Source organism: Accipiter gentilis, chromosome 5, assembly GCF_929443795.1.
Source record: "Accipiter gentilis chromosome 5, bAccGen1.1, whole genome shotgun sequence".
Taxonomy (NCBI): Eukaryota; Metazoa; Chordata; class Aves; order Accipitriformes; family Accipitridae; genus Astur; species Astur gentilis.
In genome coordinates, this window is record NC_064884.1 from 45,360,114 (window position 1) to 45,376,934 (window position 16,821).

Here is a 16,821-nt window from a genome sequence, read left to right on the forward strand (position 1 = left end):
GCCCTGTGCCCAAAGTGGTTTTTCAAGGGCTCTCTTCCAGCCCAGCCCGTCCGTCAGAGCTGGCAGCTCATGCTGCTCTGTTATTTACCGTTGCCCTTGGTATATGCTGTGCTGTGCCGTTTCTTAAACCCACATAAGTAAAAATAATCAAGTGCCTGTGATCAAAACAGCCTTGAGGCAGGGAGTTGAATGGGTCCCTGGTGCCTCTCCTTTGTGCGTTTAGTTTAAGAAATGGGAGTTGTCATAAAGGCTGTGGATGTCACCTTTGCAGGAAAGGGTGAAGTAGCAATAATTTTAATAGTAACTTTGCAGCAGCAGATCTGAAACTGCAATTCAGAGGTGTCGTCTCGTCTCCCGTTTTCCAGATGGGGAAGCAGAGGCACAGGGAGGACTAATTTGCTGAGGAGCCAGGTCTCCTGCACTTTGTTCTTCCCTCCCCTGCCCAGAAAAGGGACCCCAGCTCTGTGGTACCCACCAGTGGGAAGCGTGGGCTCCTGGATGTCCCATGTGGCTTCAATCCTGCAGGGAAGCTTCTTGGGACCGTGGGGTCCAGACAGAGCCCAAGACCTCATAAACTTGTGCAGCTGCCAGCCCTTCTGGTCTTTATAGCAGTGTGTGACGGGCGCAGTCCGGCTCTGGCTGTGACTTTCCGTGTCAGTCAGGGCAATTGCTGCTGTGTGGGGGCTCCGTGGGTTTTGCGTGAGATTCTCGGCACAGAAAATCCCATCCTAACCCACTGCTGCCTGCCTCAGGACATCAGACCCGGGGCATCGCTGCGGTGGGAGCTGCAGGGTGCGGATGGGGGGGTTAGATAGGTGGGAGCAGCAGCAGCGCTACAAGGAAAGGATTTTTTTATTGATTTTTTTTTTTTTTGCTGGTGAGACCTTGGGCGAGGTTGTGCTCAGAGGGAGGGTTTGGTTCGGGCTCAGCCAAACCCGCAAGCCCTCATTTATCCTTTCCCTCCCTGGTGTACGTGGTGGAGCTGCTCTGCCTGGACAGGTCCCCCCCCTCGCAGCTCCCTGCCACAAACCCACCGCTCAAACTGGAGTAACGTCTGGCCTGATGGAGGGAGGGAAGTTTTATGTGTGGGGTTTTTTTAACTGATATTTCAAAATTTATTAGAATTTGAGGGCATTGGTTTATGCTACCAATGGTTAAAAAATAGGAAAATGGAAAAACTCTGTTTAGTTGACAATTATAATTTTAATTTTGAAAAGTCATCAATATCCTGCCCAGCAGCGCCGATCTGTGACTGCACTCCAAATTACATGTGATATCACAGCTAAAGGGGAAAGCGCAGAAAACCCCTCCAGGGCCTGGTTTGTATTTTTAATTTAAGCAGCAAATGCAAAGTTTTAGCACCTGCCTGGGCCGTAGGGAGCCTCTGCAAGACAGTTTAATCAAAAAGTGCTTGCAGACCTGAACGCCGCGGTGAGCGGGAGGGTCTGGGATCCAGGTTATGGGGGGATCAAACTAAACGATCGGCTGCAGACAGATCCCTTCGTAGGCACGGCCCGGGGTGTTCCTGCCCCTTGGTAGCTGTTTGGCCCTACTGCTCAGGAAAGCGGGTTCAGGACAGCCCCTGCCCGTGCGCACAGCCTGGATTTCGGAGGGGTTTAAGCACATCCTCGGAGTTAGGAGGGGTCCCCGCGGCAGAGTCGGTCTCGAGTGGGCCAAAGGGGCCCGTGGAAAAGGGATGAAGAGCACAGGAGAGCGAGGAGAGAAGCGGCGAGTTGCAAATACGAGAGCGTAAACATAGAAGCTGATATTTGTATGGTTTTTTTCCTAAGAAAATGTTTTTATTTGAAAACTACACGGCCAGATTTGTAGCTGGGAATGTACGTACTTTCTTACATATTTGTACAACTGATGCGTGTCGGCGTCTTCTGCGCTCACTGCGGGGGACTCGAGGGGAGCACGCTTTCCGTTTTAATTTCTTCCTAAGGACAAAAACCGATTCAGGTGCTAAGGGCAGCAGGATCTCTTAGACAGAAAACTCCTGTTTACCCTTCTTCTGTCTTCAGTGGGTAAGGAAGTCAGCGAGCCTCGTTTTCTCTCCATTGTGTACAACACAAACGACGGCTTTGTATCATTAATGTATTTGTATGACTGAGAAATTGCCAGAGCCCTCGTTCTTTTTATTAAAAGAATGTTTTCAAAAAAATAAAAAGTAGGCTAAAAAGATCCGCTTCCCTGTCTGCTCGTTTTCTCGACGTTTCTGGGCAGACACGACGCTCGGCCCCGCTCACTGTGCCTCGGAGGAACGAGGGAGCGCGGCAGCTCCCAAACGACTTGCAGACCCCCGGTAATCTGGAAAACCCGACCCATGGCCGGCAGCTGGGCTGCAGAGCGGTATTAAACAGAGAATTTACAACCTCCTCCGTTAAAAATGTGCCGAGGTGGATGTTTGGAAGTCTCCAAGTAATGCTGCGAGCTGAGGCGCTGAACCTGGGGCTTGAGGGTTGGAAGTCGCTGCCTGGAGGGGAATTTTCTCCCCCTGCCCTTGGGATAGGGGCGCTGGGGGTGAGTCCTTGGGGGGGGGGGGAGCACTGTAGAAAGGAAGATAAAATGGCCTTGGGTTGGACGTTGGGTTTAACACCTCTACAGGGTGACACGCCTGGATCACACCCTCGCTCCCACTGCACTGGGAAGCCGGGATGCTGGGAGCTGACCGTGGGCATCCCCCCACGCAGGACACGCGGTGGCCGGGGGGCCGTGACCCCCACCCTGGGGAGCCGGGTGGGATCCTGCCCGTGGAGCCGGCTCTCCGTGGAGCGCTCCCCCCTCCGGCGCGCGGCCATCTGCAGAGCTAAATCATTTCAGCTGTCAAAAAAAGCCAATTTTTCCCAGTAGTTAAATGTTTAAAAAAAGAAAAGGGGGGGGGGAGGAGTCCAAACCTTTGATGCTTAAAAGATGAATTTCCAGGGAAGGGGAAGAGCCCACATTTGGCGAGCAGAGGGACATCAACACCCCCCTGGCTGCAGTTCCACGGGGGGGGGGGGGGGCGGAGTGAACCCCCCCCCCAAAACTAGCAAGAGGAGGGGGGGGGGGGGGCAGGCAGCACCAAAGGGCTCTGCAGACCCACAGCCCGGGGTCGATCGGACACCCCTGGGTGGGCTTCAAGGATCGGTGGGAGCAGCCGTGGAAGTGGGAACCTTTCTGCAGCGAGCAACCGAGCTCCCGCCGAGCCCGCCGGCCTCGGCTCTTCCGGCGGGGCCGGGGAGGAGGAGCCGGTCCCGGGGAAGGTGACCCGGTTGACGGTGGTGGCGGAGGAGGAGGAGGAGGAGGAGGAGGAGGAGGAAGAGGGGGTGGGTTGTGTGTGAGTTGGGCCATGCCGCTGCTGAGACCGGCTGCGCTTGTGACACTGATGAGTAACGGCGGGCGGCGGGAGGGCAGCGGGGGTGTCCGCCGGTACCGGGATTCACCGGGGGTTTTGCAGATCCCTTCGCTTTTCTCAGCCCCCCAGGGACGATGGTATTCGGCCCCCCCGCAGCCGGTGATCGCCGCCAAACAGCCGTTCCCGGTGGAGGTGAAGGCGGGGAAGAAATACGCCTGGTGCGCCTGCGGGCACAGCAAGAACCAGGTCGGACCGGGAACGGACCGGGAACGGGGGGGACACGGACCCCACGGACCCCCACCCAGGCTGGGATACACGGGGGGATGCGGAGGGGGATGGGGCAGGACCGGTCTCACGGGGACCCCCCCCCCACCCCGGTCCAGGGGAGGGCTTTTGGGGGGGGGGGGGGAGAGATGCTGTTGCCCTCCTGGGGGCTCCCGCAGCACCCCAATTCCCGGGGGATGGATTCCGCCCCGGGGGGGGGGGGGGGGGGGGATATGAGGTCTCAGTGCCAGCAGCATGGTGCTTCACGCCCAGCGGGGTGCAACAGTGCAGCCCCCAGTCCAGCCAGGCACCCCCCAGCACCCCAAAATCATCCCCCCCCTTTACCTCTTCCCCTTTTGCTTCGCAGCCTTTCTGCGACGGAGCCCACAAGAAAGCGGCCCCGGGGATCTCCCCGCTGCGCTTCATCCCGGAGGAGGACAAGACGGTCTGGCTGTGTGGGTGCAAGCGCACCCGCTCCCCCCCGTATTGCGACGGCACCCACAAAGAAGAGGCCGTGCAGGGAGCCCAGCTCTCCGCGCAGCCCTGACACGGCTGCGCCCCACAGGGATGGAGGCTACGGAGCCCACGGGAGCTCGGGACCACGGGGATGTTGAGTCCTCTCTTGGGTTTGGGAGGAGATGCTCGGCTCCCACCCCAATTAACCTTAATTACTGAGCTCTGAGGGATGCCACCAGCTGCAGTAAACCAGCCTCACCCTACCACGGGGGCAGCAATTTTGCCTTCTGCTCGGCTGGGACCCTGCCAGGGATAACGAAGGCTCAGCAGCGGCTGCGGAAAAAAATAATCCACTGGATAATGGGACTTTCAGGAGTGGGTTTGCTTTGCCGGAGCTGTGGGTGCCCACCGGGATACGGGACCGAGGGACCCGGGCGGATGCATCTGTACAGGCGGACGAAGGGAATGACAGTCTGCAGCATTTATTACATTTACAAAGCTGTATAGTTATACAAATGTTTAACCGATAACAATATATGAATATCAGAATATATTACAAGACATTAAAACATCGTACAGGATGCAAACATACAGAGCAATTTGGTTTGTACCATATAGGAAAAAACAGAAAACAAAACAACCCCCCCAAGAGCCCCACACAAACCCCAGACCGAGGCACTTCAGCTGCCTCCTTCAGTCCATTTTGGCCTATTTACAAGAAGAAAAGGGGTGTCAAAGTCGAGACAAATGCAGCCCCCCGACACGCTTCGAGCCCCTCGTCCAGCCCCAGCCCGGGGATGGGGAAGAGAGAAACAAAAGGGGTCCCGCGGGAACCTTCCCGGGCCCCATCCCCAGTGCCCGGAGGGCAGCGGAGCCTGAGGCTGTGCTACAGAGAAGGTGCCGCTGTCAAGTCCGTGATGGGGGTGCAAGTACTTAAAAAAAAAAAAAAATCATTAAAAAAAAATTTTAAAAATACAATAACAACATCCCATGTTTCCTGACCTTTGGAGTCGGGCTGTTCATACAATTCCCGTGCCGCTTTCCTTTGGTTCTCACCGTGCCGTCGTGGGCGGCCGTAGCCGCTGCCTGGCCGTGGGGTGCCATCCGCGCGCTGCAGGCACTTGCTTATTTTTTGTCATTCACCCCCTTCCCCAGCAAGGGTAAGAGAGAAACCCCCGGGGTCTGTGCTCCCCGGAGTTCATGTGCTTTTTTTTTTTTTTTTTTTTTTGTCAATGTACAAAGTTGGTCCCTTCCCCGGAGCGCACGGGCAGCCAGCGATACCGGTGCCGCGCCGCTCCTGCCCAAAAACATGGCAGCACCTTCCCACGCTCGCCCCTCACCGAAGCCTCCTGGCTAAAGGCACTGTAGTCTTATTTTTTTTATTTTATTTTTTTAAAAACCCAATGTGGGGACAGGAGAAGGTAGGAAGGAGGGGTGGGGGGGGGGAACAAAAATAAATGCTCTGAAATGTGGCGTTGAAGCCATGGAGGTGAGTGGGGAGCCAGCAATGTGGGGGTCCCGTGAACCCCCTCCCTGCCTGGGCAGGGCAGTGGCATTTGAAGCCCCTGGGTCCCACGCAGACTCACCCAGCGCTGCCAAAGCAGCCCCCAACCATTTAGCTGCCCCCAGCCAAAATTTCCCATCAGTGCCTGGAGCTGTTGGCACCCAGCGCTGCCCGTCTGCCCCGGGGAGGAGAAACCAATATTCAGCGGGGCTTGTGCTCCCACCCCCGGTACGGCTGGCCCTTCACCACCAAGTTGCAAGCATAGTTTTTTTAAGCTGGGGGGAAAAAAAAAAATACCAAAAAACAAACTACTTACTGTGCATAAAGGGAAGCGTCTGTGTGAGTCTTTGCTAGATCAGAGCCTGAAACACCGTCCAGAGACCACACAGGGAAAGCAAAAAAGAGACAGAAACGTGTACGGCAAGGCAAAGCTGAGGGGAGGCAACACTGGCAAGTGATGCTCGATGCCAACAAATGGACCGCTGGTCCCAGCTGGCCACAGGCTCCACGTTATCAAACCTGGTGCCATAGAATCCCCAACTAAACACAACAAAGCAAAAAATCACAGGGCACGGCGGGGCTGGGGGGCAGTTTTTTGGCTTCTGTGCTTGGCCCTTACCTGTGCTTGGCCCTTACCTGTGCAGCCGGGAGTCCCTGCTCACGGCCCCGTCTCGCTCCGAGCAGGCGCGAGGGGAGAGGGATGGGGAGGAGAGTGAAAAGCGTTAGAGAAAACGAGCAAGGAAGGCGGCAGCGCCTGCATGGCTCCCAGCTCTGGCATGCAGCTTACATAAGTTAAAACAAAAATTTTAAAAAAAAACGAAAAACAAAAAACATTTAAAAATATTCAACCACATTTATGTGTCTTATTTGCATTTTAAATTAATCTGGTCAATCAATAGAAAATAAGTATGTATAATTTTTTTTTCTCCCTATGTACACATATATATTTATATATGTATATATATAATATATATAGATATATAAAACCCAGCCAGGAGTCCCTGTTTCGTCACTGTTTAGGTCAAGGCGGAGGCCGTACTGCCATTGACAGTCGTTTTGCGACACCGGCTGGCGGCGGGCGGCAGCGGGTGGCAGTTCGAGGTGCCGTTGAGCGCGGTGCCGGTACCGGCGGGACCGCTGCCGGCGGTGGAACTGGGCGAACCGTGGGATGGGGTACCGGGACTGGGCAGGGAGGAGGAGGTGGCGGGCAGCGTGGCGGGGCTGTGGGCTTTGTCGCTGACCGACTCGCACTCAGAGGCGCCGCTGGTGTTGGTGCACTCGGAGGTGGCCGGCTGGGACAGCTTGAGCCGTTTGCAGGCGGGTTGGACGCGGTATTTCAGCGGCAGGGGCCCGTTCTGCAAGCGGGAGAAGGGGAGACGCATGGCACCCGGCAACCCGTGGCACCCCGGGCCGGGACGGCACCGGCGTGCACCGCATCACCGGCTGCCCGCGGTGGCAGCATGGCCGGGTGCCGGCCACCAGCCGTCCTGCCTGCCCTGGAGAAAGGGGGAGAAAAGCAGGTGCAGCCCCCCCTGGCCTCCTAAAAAAATCACACCTGGAACAAACACCTTGGTAAGGAGGGGGCATTCGGGGGTTTAATTTGTTGAAGTGCTCAAATTTTTAAGCTCTCCAATTTTTAAGCTCTTCAATTAATTTTTTTCAGTTTTTCAATTTTTAAGTAAGTTCTTCAAATTTTTTCAGTTTTAAAGCCTTTTAATGCTTTTAGCCTTCCCCTAAAGGACTACTTTTCGGACCTTTTCTCCGAGACAAGCCCCTGTGCCGGTGCCCACGGCAGGGAAGGAGGCAGCTCCGCTTACCCTCCTCCAGGGATAGATGTAAGCGATGTCCATCAGGGTGTAATACTCCTTGAGGGGCTCGTCTTCGTAGAGGACTTCCACCTGGGGCAGGGGACGGTGTCAGTCCCCCAACACGGGGGCAGAGGCACCACCAGCCCCCCCCCCCCCCCCAGAGCTGCTCATGGGGCATGGGGGCTTTTCCATCCCCGAGTGCCTCTCCCAGAGCAGGGGTCTGCCAGGGCTCCCAGCACTGCCCTTGCCAGAAACTGGAGCAAATTCAGTTTACATGCAACACGCCATAAGGGACGGATCCTGCCCCGGCGCCCACTCACTGGGGAGGCAAAGCCTGGGCTGCACCAAGCAGAGCCGTGATATTCGGCACCAAGCAAAGCACGGCGTATTTGCAGCGTGGGGTGCAATATGGGATGGCCAAAATGGCATTGGCCCCTCTGAGCCCACCGGAGCGCACCGAAAGCCGGGCAGCGAGCGCACCCCAGGCACACGCTCACCTTGTACTTGCTGGGAACGTCCATCTTGTTGCGGAGGAACTTGGCCAGGTGCATGACGGTCATCGCGGCGGGACAGCGCAGGAACCGCACCCCGTTCTTCTGGGGACGCAGCGGGAGGGGGCCGGGGGGAGAGGCGTTGCTGAGAGTCCGCCGTGCAATTAATGGGCAGTTCCCACCTCCTTCAGCAGATGGTTTGGGGGTGCCCTCCGGTCCGCCCCCACACCCCAAAAGCCCAGGAGGCAGCTGGACATGGAGCTCTCCATGCCATGGTCCCACCACACTCACCTTCTCCTTCTCCAGGTCCCCGTTCTCAACGGTCCCTTTCTTCTCCTCTCTGAGGGGAGGAAAGCAAACACAGGACAAAGTTTATGGAGGAATAAAAAGGCGGAGAGGAAAAATAACCCATCAGAAAGGACATCCATGGAGCGGCTGCAAGGGGAATATCCAGTGACCTTCAGCCAAGCTCTGGCTTGGCCACCCCTGACCACGTACATGCCCAAGTTGCTGCATTTCCGATCCAGCACGCTGCAACCACTGCCTGGGCTGTCGCCTTCCCTGCCTCCTCTGAACCGCTGCTCCAGATGCCAATGACATCCTTGGAGGCCACCACCGGCACCAGGGATGCGGCAGCCCTTGGGCTCTGCTGCCTGGGAAGGAGCCTTGCCCTGCCTGCCCGGGGAGCGGCGATGCGGGGACCCCACTGCCGTAGCAAGCACCCATGGAGGATGCAGGATGGAGACCCAGAGCAGATGGGTTTTGGGTTGCTCCTCCGTCCGTTCAAGAACCCCAGGAGACGCTGAGCTCCAAGCAGGGGCTGTGTCAGCCACCACCACCTCACATCTCAGCTCCGTCTCCAGAGCGGGAAGAGAGGACGAGAGTTTATTCACAACCCCAAACCCAGGCAGAGGCTTAGGAGCAGCCAGAAAACGGTACCTTGACCCTTCGTAAAACTCTATGGACAGGCTAACGATCTCATCATCTGTCAGGTTCCCCTTGTCCTGCTCAGAGACTTCCCCGCGATCTTCATTGGACCCGTTGGGGACTGCGGGAACAGAGGGAGGGAGAGGCTGAGCCGTCGCAGGGAGGCACAGCCAGGGTGAGGGGGGTCCCCGGGGCTGACACTTACCCTCCGCCATGGGGTAGGCTGCGTAGAAGTCGCGCCGCCTCTTCATCTCATCTGTGGGAGAAGGGAGGAGGAAGGTGAGGGGAGAAAAACATCACACCAAGGGGGAGATGGGTGCAAAGAGGGGAGCAAGAGGAAGCCCCGGACTGCCGAGCGCCTGCTCCCCGCCGGCAGCTCGAGCACGAGCTGCCTGGTGCAGACGGACCCATAGGAGAGCAGTCGCTTTAGCGAGAGCAATCAAGTCGTACCAGTAAAACCCTTGGAGCGGCTGCAAATCTGCTGCTGTGAGAATGCCTTTATGGCGGCTCGACTGTCCTCAGTCTTTCCACACCTGCAGACCCCCACACTTTTTCCCCCGAGGACGGGCAGGCACTTGGAGAGCAAATCCGTGGCTCCTGCTCCCAGCTTTGCTTTTCGTGGTTCCCCCCAGCAGCAGCCCCCGGGCTGCCGGAGTGTGGGATGGGCACTATCCGGGCGGACCCATCCCTGTCCATTCACACCATGCATTTTCCTGCTGTCCCCATTACACGGGCAGGGGTGTGCGTGGGCAGAGCGAAATCCGGGGGACCGGTTTCACTGGTGGGTGGGAGCGAGTTACAAACAACCCCAAACCCACACAATTATAATTGTCCATGGCTGTACCTTTGAAAAGCCCCGGGACCAGTTTGTACACTATGTCCTGTAGGGTTTTGTCCGACCTGGGGGAAAAAAAGAAATAGGAAAGGAGAGAGAAATCAGCTGGATTAGGGAACAGCTTGCTTCCTCGGGCTGCCGAAAGCTGCCCTGCACCATGTGCCCCCGGCCAGCCCAAATGGCACTCCCCACATCTCCCTCCTGGGAAACTCCCAGCACAAAGCCCCAACTCCCCATCCCATGGCGATGCCACAACCCTGTCTTGCAGGCAAACCTGTCCGCCCTTGCGCTCACTGCAAAGGGTTAACTCTGGAAAAAGAAAGAAAACAATTTCAAAAATCCTTGTAATTGCTAGGGATGATGACAGCAGGATTTTGGGGCCAGGATCCATTTCAGTAGTCAAAATGATTACAAAAACACACCGAGAACTTAAAAAAAATAATAATCTAAGATCAGCAAATGTTACTGCAAGTTTTAATCTGCATCTAATTTTATTTTTGGACTTGGCTGCAGTTCAGGGCTCAGGCTTTCCTTTCCCTCTTGTAAGGATGTTGTGAGGATGGCAGGATAGTGTCCACTGTCAGGTTGCTATACAGGAAAGCAAAGTGGACTCCCTAAACTGTGAACATCTCAAGGTAGGATCTTCTAACGCACTCGAGGAACTGGAGAAGCTCGAGTCCCATCCTCAGCACAGAGCCGGGAACGGGATTGTGCTGAAGGCTTGGGCTCAGGACCCTGCAGGCAGGGCTTCTGGCACAATTTAAAACCAGCAGCTCAGCCGAATAAAAAAAAATCTCAAAAACAAAGCAAGAGCAGTGGGACTGGTGAAAAAGTAAATTATATCTGCAATTATTTCCATTTTAATAATAAGGCCTTTATTTTAAAGAAAAACAAATGACCGTACCCTATATTATTTTTAGCCTAGCCGTGTCTTTTATCCCTAATTCCTCGGTGATGTCACACTGGTTCATGAGGCCCCACTGTGATTTTATTTATAATACATACCCAGAGAATTTGCTTTATAATTTACAGCAAGCTAATGAAAAAACAACCTCAGCCGCTTGATTGGCAGCTTAATTACCAGCCGGTCCCTGCTCTTGCATGAGTCAACCCCATTCAGCCCAGCACAGTGGCACTGGGTGGTGGCCAGGGTGCCACGGGGGGGGGGGGGACGGACACACAGTGGCCAAGCGTGGGCAGCACCCTCAGCACCACGCAGCATCATGACCGGGGCACGGGTGTTTCGGCGCTGCCGCGGCACCGCGGCTCTGGTTTGGGAAGCAAAGGGGAACCTTGTCGGTGCAGAGAGTTTTCTGTGGCACCAGATCTGGATGAGGCCCCTGTCACCTGCGGCAGCACCTCTGCCCGCATGTGCCCCACATTTCCCACCGCCGGGACCAAACGGGAGGCGAAGGCACTGTGCCACCACGACAGCCGGGGTTCGGGGCCGCCGGCGCAGAGCTGCTCACGTGCGCGGTGCCCGTCTGTGGCGCGGGTGGCTGCGTATCCGTCTCCGCGCACAGACAGGGATGTTTTGGCGAGGGAGCCGTGGGAGCCGGAGTGTAAATATTTCATAGTCAACCGGGGGGGGGCGGGAGGAAGGCGGAAAAAGTGTTACTACAGAAACAGATTTACACGGAAGAGGCTAAAAAAAAAAGGAGGATTAAAAAAAAAAGCCGAGTGATGTATTGCAGCCTTTCATGGTTTCTATGCCAACCACCTGCAGAGCCAATTCCACAACTGACGGGACGTGTCTGGCTTTCCCCAGCCAGACGCGGGGCCGGGGCAGAGCCGGCACGAAGCCAACACCACCGTGGCCGGGCACCCTTTCACCTGCGCTGCCGTGAGCCCACCCTGGCATCCCCCAAGGGACATGGCACCATCCCCACGGGGGAAAGAGCAGGGAGTTAGAAAACACAGGCAGTCCCAGGTTAAACTGCGCACGGTGGGACTGCAGGGACGGATGGATGGACGTCTGTGGTCTGGGATGCGCAGGGATGGGCACAGGCAGCCCCTGCTCTGGCTGGCACCCACCCCAGCCTCCTCCTGCCACAGAAGAGATGTCCCTGGGTCCTGTTCCCTCCATGGTGGCATTTCCCACTCTCCCTGTTCCCCTTCCACCCGGAGAGCACCCCAAATCCCCACAGCTGTGGGGTGCGGGGTCAGGAGCAGCGAGGTTTCACGCTGCAAGAGGTACAACGGTCCCTGCTCAGCTGCACCATCGTGAACCTGGGCTGGCCGCAGAGCCCTGCTCCCCATCTCGGGGTGCTCAGGGCTGCACCCTAGAGCAGGCACAGGCTGCACCGACACGGAGCCGGGGCTTGGTGCCACGCAGGGGCATGGCGTGCGGGGAGCCCCCAAAGCTCACCTGATGCTGAGGAGGGGTCTGGTTTTGTGCACTTGGACATCACACATGGGGCAGTACTTGTTCGTCTCCAGGTACCGAACAATGCAGGTTTTGCAGACTGTGGGGAAAGACTCGGCATGAGCAGATGGACAGACGGACGAGGGGCAGAGCCCCTGTGCCAGCCCAGCAAAGCAGCCCTCACCCCCGCACTGGCTCGGGGCTGGGACCCCTGCTCGCCTGCCCCGGTCTGGCCCCATCCATGACCCTACAGCTCCATACGGCAGCAACGCCTGATGCAGGGTGGGTTTGGGCACCGCAGGAGGGTCTTGGTGCCGCACGGCCACCCTTCCCGGGGCTCGGGGTACCCCAGGTGCAGCGCAGCCCCAGCCGGGAGCCCAGGACACTCACAGGAGTGCAGACACTCCACGATGGTGGTGGCGTCTATGAAGTAGCCGCCGCACAAGGCGCACATCAGGTGGGGGTTGAGCTCGGTGATCTTTATCCTGGTGGTCCTGTGCATTTTGGAGCAGCGCCGCGGCGGATCCTCCCTGCAGGGAAACACCCAGGGCCACCATTAATGGCCACTTTGTGCAAGGACGGGACCCGTGGGACCCACTTCACCCTTGAAGGAACAAATCCAGAGCAGGGTGGGGGTGCCTGACACTCCCCCTGATGTGCCATGCTTTGCCCCGAGAGCACCCCCAGCCCCGAACCCTGCCAGCCCCTGGGGTGTGCAAGCAGCACCCACACACCTCCCCACGCAGGTCCTGGTCCTAGGGACTGCCCAGCTCCCTTTGCCTCATGTTTGCATCTTCCTGGGGGTGCCCCAGTGGGTCCCCACCACGCCGAGTCACCTCTGAGAGGGGACAAATCACCCCTTTTAGCCAGCCCCTTGCCTGCAGCAACCTGGGCCGTGAACGCACACACAAAGTGTATTTTTGTTTTGTTCGATGGAAAAGGCATTTTCAGCCACTGCCTCGCGGTTTCTATAGAAACTCCCGAGTCCGGTGTTGGCCACCTGCCCACGGCCAGGAGCACCCGCAGCACCTGCGCGTGTGGGTGTGCAGGGCCGGGTGTGCACACAAGGTATGGGCAGCGTCCCCCGGCTTGGGGCGCAGACGTGGGGGAACCGCTGCCTGCCCGCTCCGGCACTTCCACGTTTACAATGGGAGACGGTAGAGCCGGAGCCCGAAATCGCCGCAGTTTTATTGTTTCCATGGCAACCCCGATACTTGGAGAAGAGCCAGAATATTATTACAACCATCCGAGGCGAGGGGGAAAGGGGAGAAGAAACCCTGGGTTTGCGTAAAATGAGCGTGGGCGCGATGGCAGAGCCGGGGTGTGCCGACAGCAACACCCGTACGTACCCACAACCCCACCCACCCCGAGGGAGACACACACGCACGCACGTGTGTGTACACACACACGACACCTACACGCTCGTATCCCCTACATGCACACGGGCGAAGATAACACACGCACACGCTTGCACCCCTGCGGTACGGGCGCTCGCACGGGGCCGGGTACGAAGCGCTGTCACCGGCAGCCTGACACGGGGCCAGGCCCTTCGCAGACACCCCACAGCCGACAACCGGACAACGGCCGAGATGACCGCCGAAGGCACAACGGGTACCACGACCGGGCGAGGAACGGGGTGAACCCCGCACCCAGGGAGCAAAACAGGGTTGCACGCGTGTGTGTGCGTGCGTGCACGGGAGCGCGTGCGCTTGGGTGGGTGCGCACAGGGCTGCGCGTGCGAGGCTGTGGGGTTTTTTTTTTTTTTTTGCGCGCGCAGGGGTGCGTGCTCGGGGTTCTGCGATGGAGTGGTGCGTGCAGGTGTGTTTGTACGACACCGGGGCCGTGCCAGGCGCCTGCCCTGGGGAAGCCGCCCTAACCGCTCCCGCTTGCTCCCTGCGGTGCTTCTCCCGGGCTCCAGTTTGGGTCTCTCATCTCCTTCACCCACCGTGGAGTCCCCGGAGGCAGGTCTGCAGGGATGGGAGACACCGTGGGGATGGGGATGCTGCAGGGATGGGGACATCACGGGGATGGGGACCTCAAGGACGCCCCTGTGCTGGAGGGGCAGGGGCCAAGACGAGCCCCAGGGTCTCCTTACAGGGAGGGGGCCAGGGGCACCAGGGTGTTTGGGAAGCCCCCGCACCCCCCAGGCTCAGCTCTCCCCCCTGGGTAACCCTTGGGTGGGCACCCCGGGGTGCCCTGCACCTTGCTGCACCCAAGCGGGTGCCCTCAGCCCTCCGTAGCCCCCAGGTGATGGGGGGCCACGGCCAGGAGGAATGCCTGGGGGGGGGGGGGGGGGGGGGGCCACGGTCCCCAGCCCCGGGGGCTCCCGCACCGACCCCTTCCAGGAGACCGGGCAGTTCCACCGGGCACCGGCTGCCCACGGCGGGCCGCAGGATCCCACGGCTGCATTTTGGGTGGATTTTGCCGCTTTTGGTGCTCACAGCCGCCAATGGCGGCCCGGGTCTCCGCGGGAAGGGGGGGGGGGGGGGGGGGAGCCTGAGCCACCGGCGCAAACCGGTTCTAATAAACCGGGTGATAACAACGGCGATTTCCTGCCGCGGGGGCAGAAACAAAGCCCCGGACCCCCCCCAACCCCTCCCCAACTCCCCTCCCCGGGCACCGGAGCCGGCCGTAGCACCGGCGCCGCCGGAGCCTTCGGGGCCGCCCCGTCCCGCCAAGCGGCGCCCGCTGCCCCGGTCCCGGAACGGGTCCCGCCGCCCGGCTGCCCCGCACCCCCCCCCGCGCCCCGATTTTCGGGGTCTTTTGTCTCCCTGGGCGGTGGCCCGGTACAGTGGTCTGTGTGTCGTCCCCCCCCCCAAAATCCCCCCGGGACCAGGCACGGGTAAGGAAGGACGTTTCAAAGTCACCGGTAACTTGGACCCGACCGGCTGCCCCCTCCCCGTGGGACCCACCGGCGGCGGCAAGCTCGGGAAATAAACCGGGACGGTTCTCCCCCGGCACTGCCCGCTCGGCGGCCACGGACACCCCCTCCCCACCCCACCCCACGCACCGGGAACACGACAAAAGGGCACCGGAGCGTGAACCCACGCACCACCGACGAGACACACACACACACCCCCCCCGCGCTCCTCCCGGGGTGCGGGACGCGGGGACCGGCCGCTGCCGAGGAGCGAAACGGCGTGGGGGAGGGGGGGGGAAGAAGGAAGCACCACGGGGAGGGCACGGACACGCGTGTCCCCACACCCGTGTAGGCACAAGGACACACTCGGCCCCCGTCCCCGCGGCGGGATGTGGCCGTCCGGCGTGCGTGACACCCGCCTGGAACAGGCGCGCGGGCACGGACACGGACACGCGTGACCCCTCCTTGTGCCCCCCGGGGGGGGATGTTTCCCGGCGGGTGGCACACCGGCGCCGCGGGCAGCTCCCGCTTCTTTTTTTTGGGACACACACACACACACACACACGACACCGATTTGGGACCGCGGGTGGGGCAGCCCCGCTGAACCCGGGGCGCTCCCGGTGCCCCCCAGCCCTTTGTACTCGGGGCCGGCTGACAGCCCGCCCCGGGGCCCCGGCCCGGCCCCTCCGCCCGCCCCGGGGGGGGGCTCCCGCCGCGGTCCCCCCCCCCCCCCCCTTCGGGCCGTACCGCACTGCCCCGCTCTACGCCGCGCCGGGCCCGGGGAAGGGGGGGGGGGTGGGCGTCGGGAGCCGGGGCTGTCAGAGCTCCGTTGCCCCTCGCCGGTGCCCGCCGTTGGGGAGTGGGGGGGGGGAATGGAGGGGGTCAGGGGCCCCCCCCGGGCAGGAGCGGGGCCGCCGCACAAAGCGGGGGGAGGCGGCGGCCATCGGCCATCTTGAACGCGGAGAGAAAAGGGCGCGGGGGGGGCCCGGCGGCGGCGGCGGCGGCGGCGGGGGAGGCGGAGGGGGGGGGGCCCGGGGCCGCGTCCCTACCTGGTGGCGGCGGCAGCGGCGGCCCCGCGGCCGCCCCTCCGCTCCCGCCGGTCGGCGCGGCTCGGCTCGACTCGGCGGCGGCGCTGCGGCCGGGGCCCTTTTTTTTCTCTCGCTCGGTTTTTTTTTTTTTTTTTTTTTTCCCCTTTTTTTTTTTTTTCCCTCCTTCCTCCTCCTTTTTTTTTTTTTTTTTAATTTTTTTTTTCCTCCTTTTTTTTTTTTTTTATTTTTTTCCCTCCTCCAGCCGCCGCCAGGCCCCGCCCCGCCTCACGTGACCTCATTCCTTTGGGGTGTTGCGGAGGAGGGGAGTGAGGGGCCGAGATTGCCCCCCCCCCCCCCCGCCGCCCCGCCCCGCCGGGACACGGTCGTGTCCCCCCCCCCCCCCGCCGCCGCCCCGGGGGACACCGCTGCGACGGTGCCCCGGTGCTTGCGGAGAGCCCCGCTGCTGCCATCCCCCCCCCCTCCCCCGTTGGGCTTCGGCAGAAAAGGAGAGCGCCCTAAAAGCAGCTGGAATGGGCCCAAAATCCGAGCCGGGGTGGCGGTGCCCGGTCCCGGTGTTCCCCCATCACCGCGGCACTGCTAGGGTGGTGGCCCGAGACCCCCCTCCCCGACCAGCCCTGGAGGCATTTTCGGTCCCGAATGGGGGGACTTGCCACCCGGGAGGTGACGCGGGGCATCCCGGGCCCTTCGGGACCTTCCCCGGGCCCCTCGGGCGGGGGTCCGGTACCTGCCGGTGCTCGGCGGGGCCTGCGGGACCGGTGCCGCGAGGGGAAAGCAAAGGGAAGGGGGAAAAAAAGGAAGGGAAGAAAAATAGAGGGAAATTAGAGGAAGAAAGGGAAACATGGAAAAGGAGGGAAGAAAGGGGGGGGGGAGGAATAGGTGGAAAGAAAAAAGGAAGGAAAGAAAAGAGGGAGAAAAGAAAAAAGGC

General features: G+C 59.9%; 2 protein-coding genes across 7 annotated transcripts; one reads left to right on the top strand and one right to left on the bottom strand.

Annotated features, from left to right (window-relative positions):
* The first annotated feature begins 3,329 nt into the window (after nucleotides 1-3,329).
* CISD3 (CDGSH iron sulfur domain 3) lies at nucleotides 3,330-4,553 on the top strand. Its single transcript, XM_049800693.1, has 2 exons — nucleotides 3,330-3,583; nucleotides 3,969-4,553. The coding sequence occupies exons 1-2, from the start codon at nucleotides 3,332-3,334 to the stop codon at nucleotides 4,146-4,148; spliced, it is 432 nt and encodes a 143-aa protein (XP_049656650.1). The 5' UTR covers nucleotides 3,330-3,331; the 3' UTR covers nucleotides 4,149-4,553.
* An 85-nt stretch (nucleotides 4,554-4,638) lies between these two features.
* Nucleotides 4,639-15,989, bottom strand: PCGF2 (polycomb group ring finger 2). 6 transcript variants are annotated; one of them, XM_049800689.1, is made up of 10 exons: nucleotides 15,897-15,989; nucleotides 12,378-12,517; nucleotides 11,991-12,087; nucleotides 9,632-9,687; nucleotides 8,993-9,043; nucleotides 8,800-8,908; nucleotides 8,152-8,200; nucleotides 7,867-7,962; nucleotides 7,379-7,459; nucleotides 4,639-6,916 (listed from the first exon to the last, which is right to left on the bottom strand). In XM_049800689.1, the coding sequence occupies exons 2-10, from the start codon at nucleotides 12,487-12,489 to the stop codon at nucleotides 6,578-6,580; spliced, it is 990 nt and encodes a 329-aa protein (XP_049656646.1). In that variant the 5' UTR covers nucleotides 12,490-12,517; nucleotides 15,897-15,989; the 3' UTR covers nucleotides 4,639-6,577. The 6 variants fall into 6 exon arrangements, with proteins under 6 accessions (XP_049656646.1, XP_049656645.1, XP_049656648.1 ...); XM_049800688.1 differs by having other exon boundaries at nucleotides 7,867-7,965; XM_049800691.1 differs by lacking the exons at nucleotides 12,378-12,517; nucleotides 15,897-15,989 and having other exon boundaries at nucleotides 7,867-7,965; nucleotides 9,238-9,687; nucleotides 11,991-12,054.
* Between the last annotated feature and the right edge of the window lie 832 nt (nucleotides 15,990-16,821).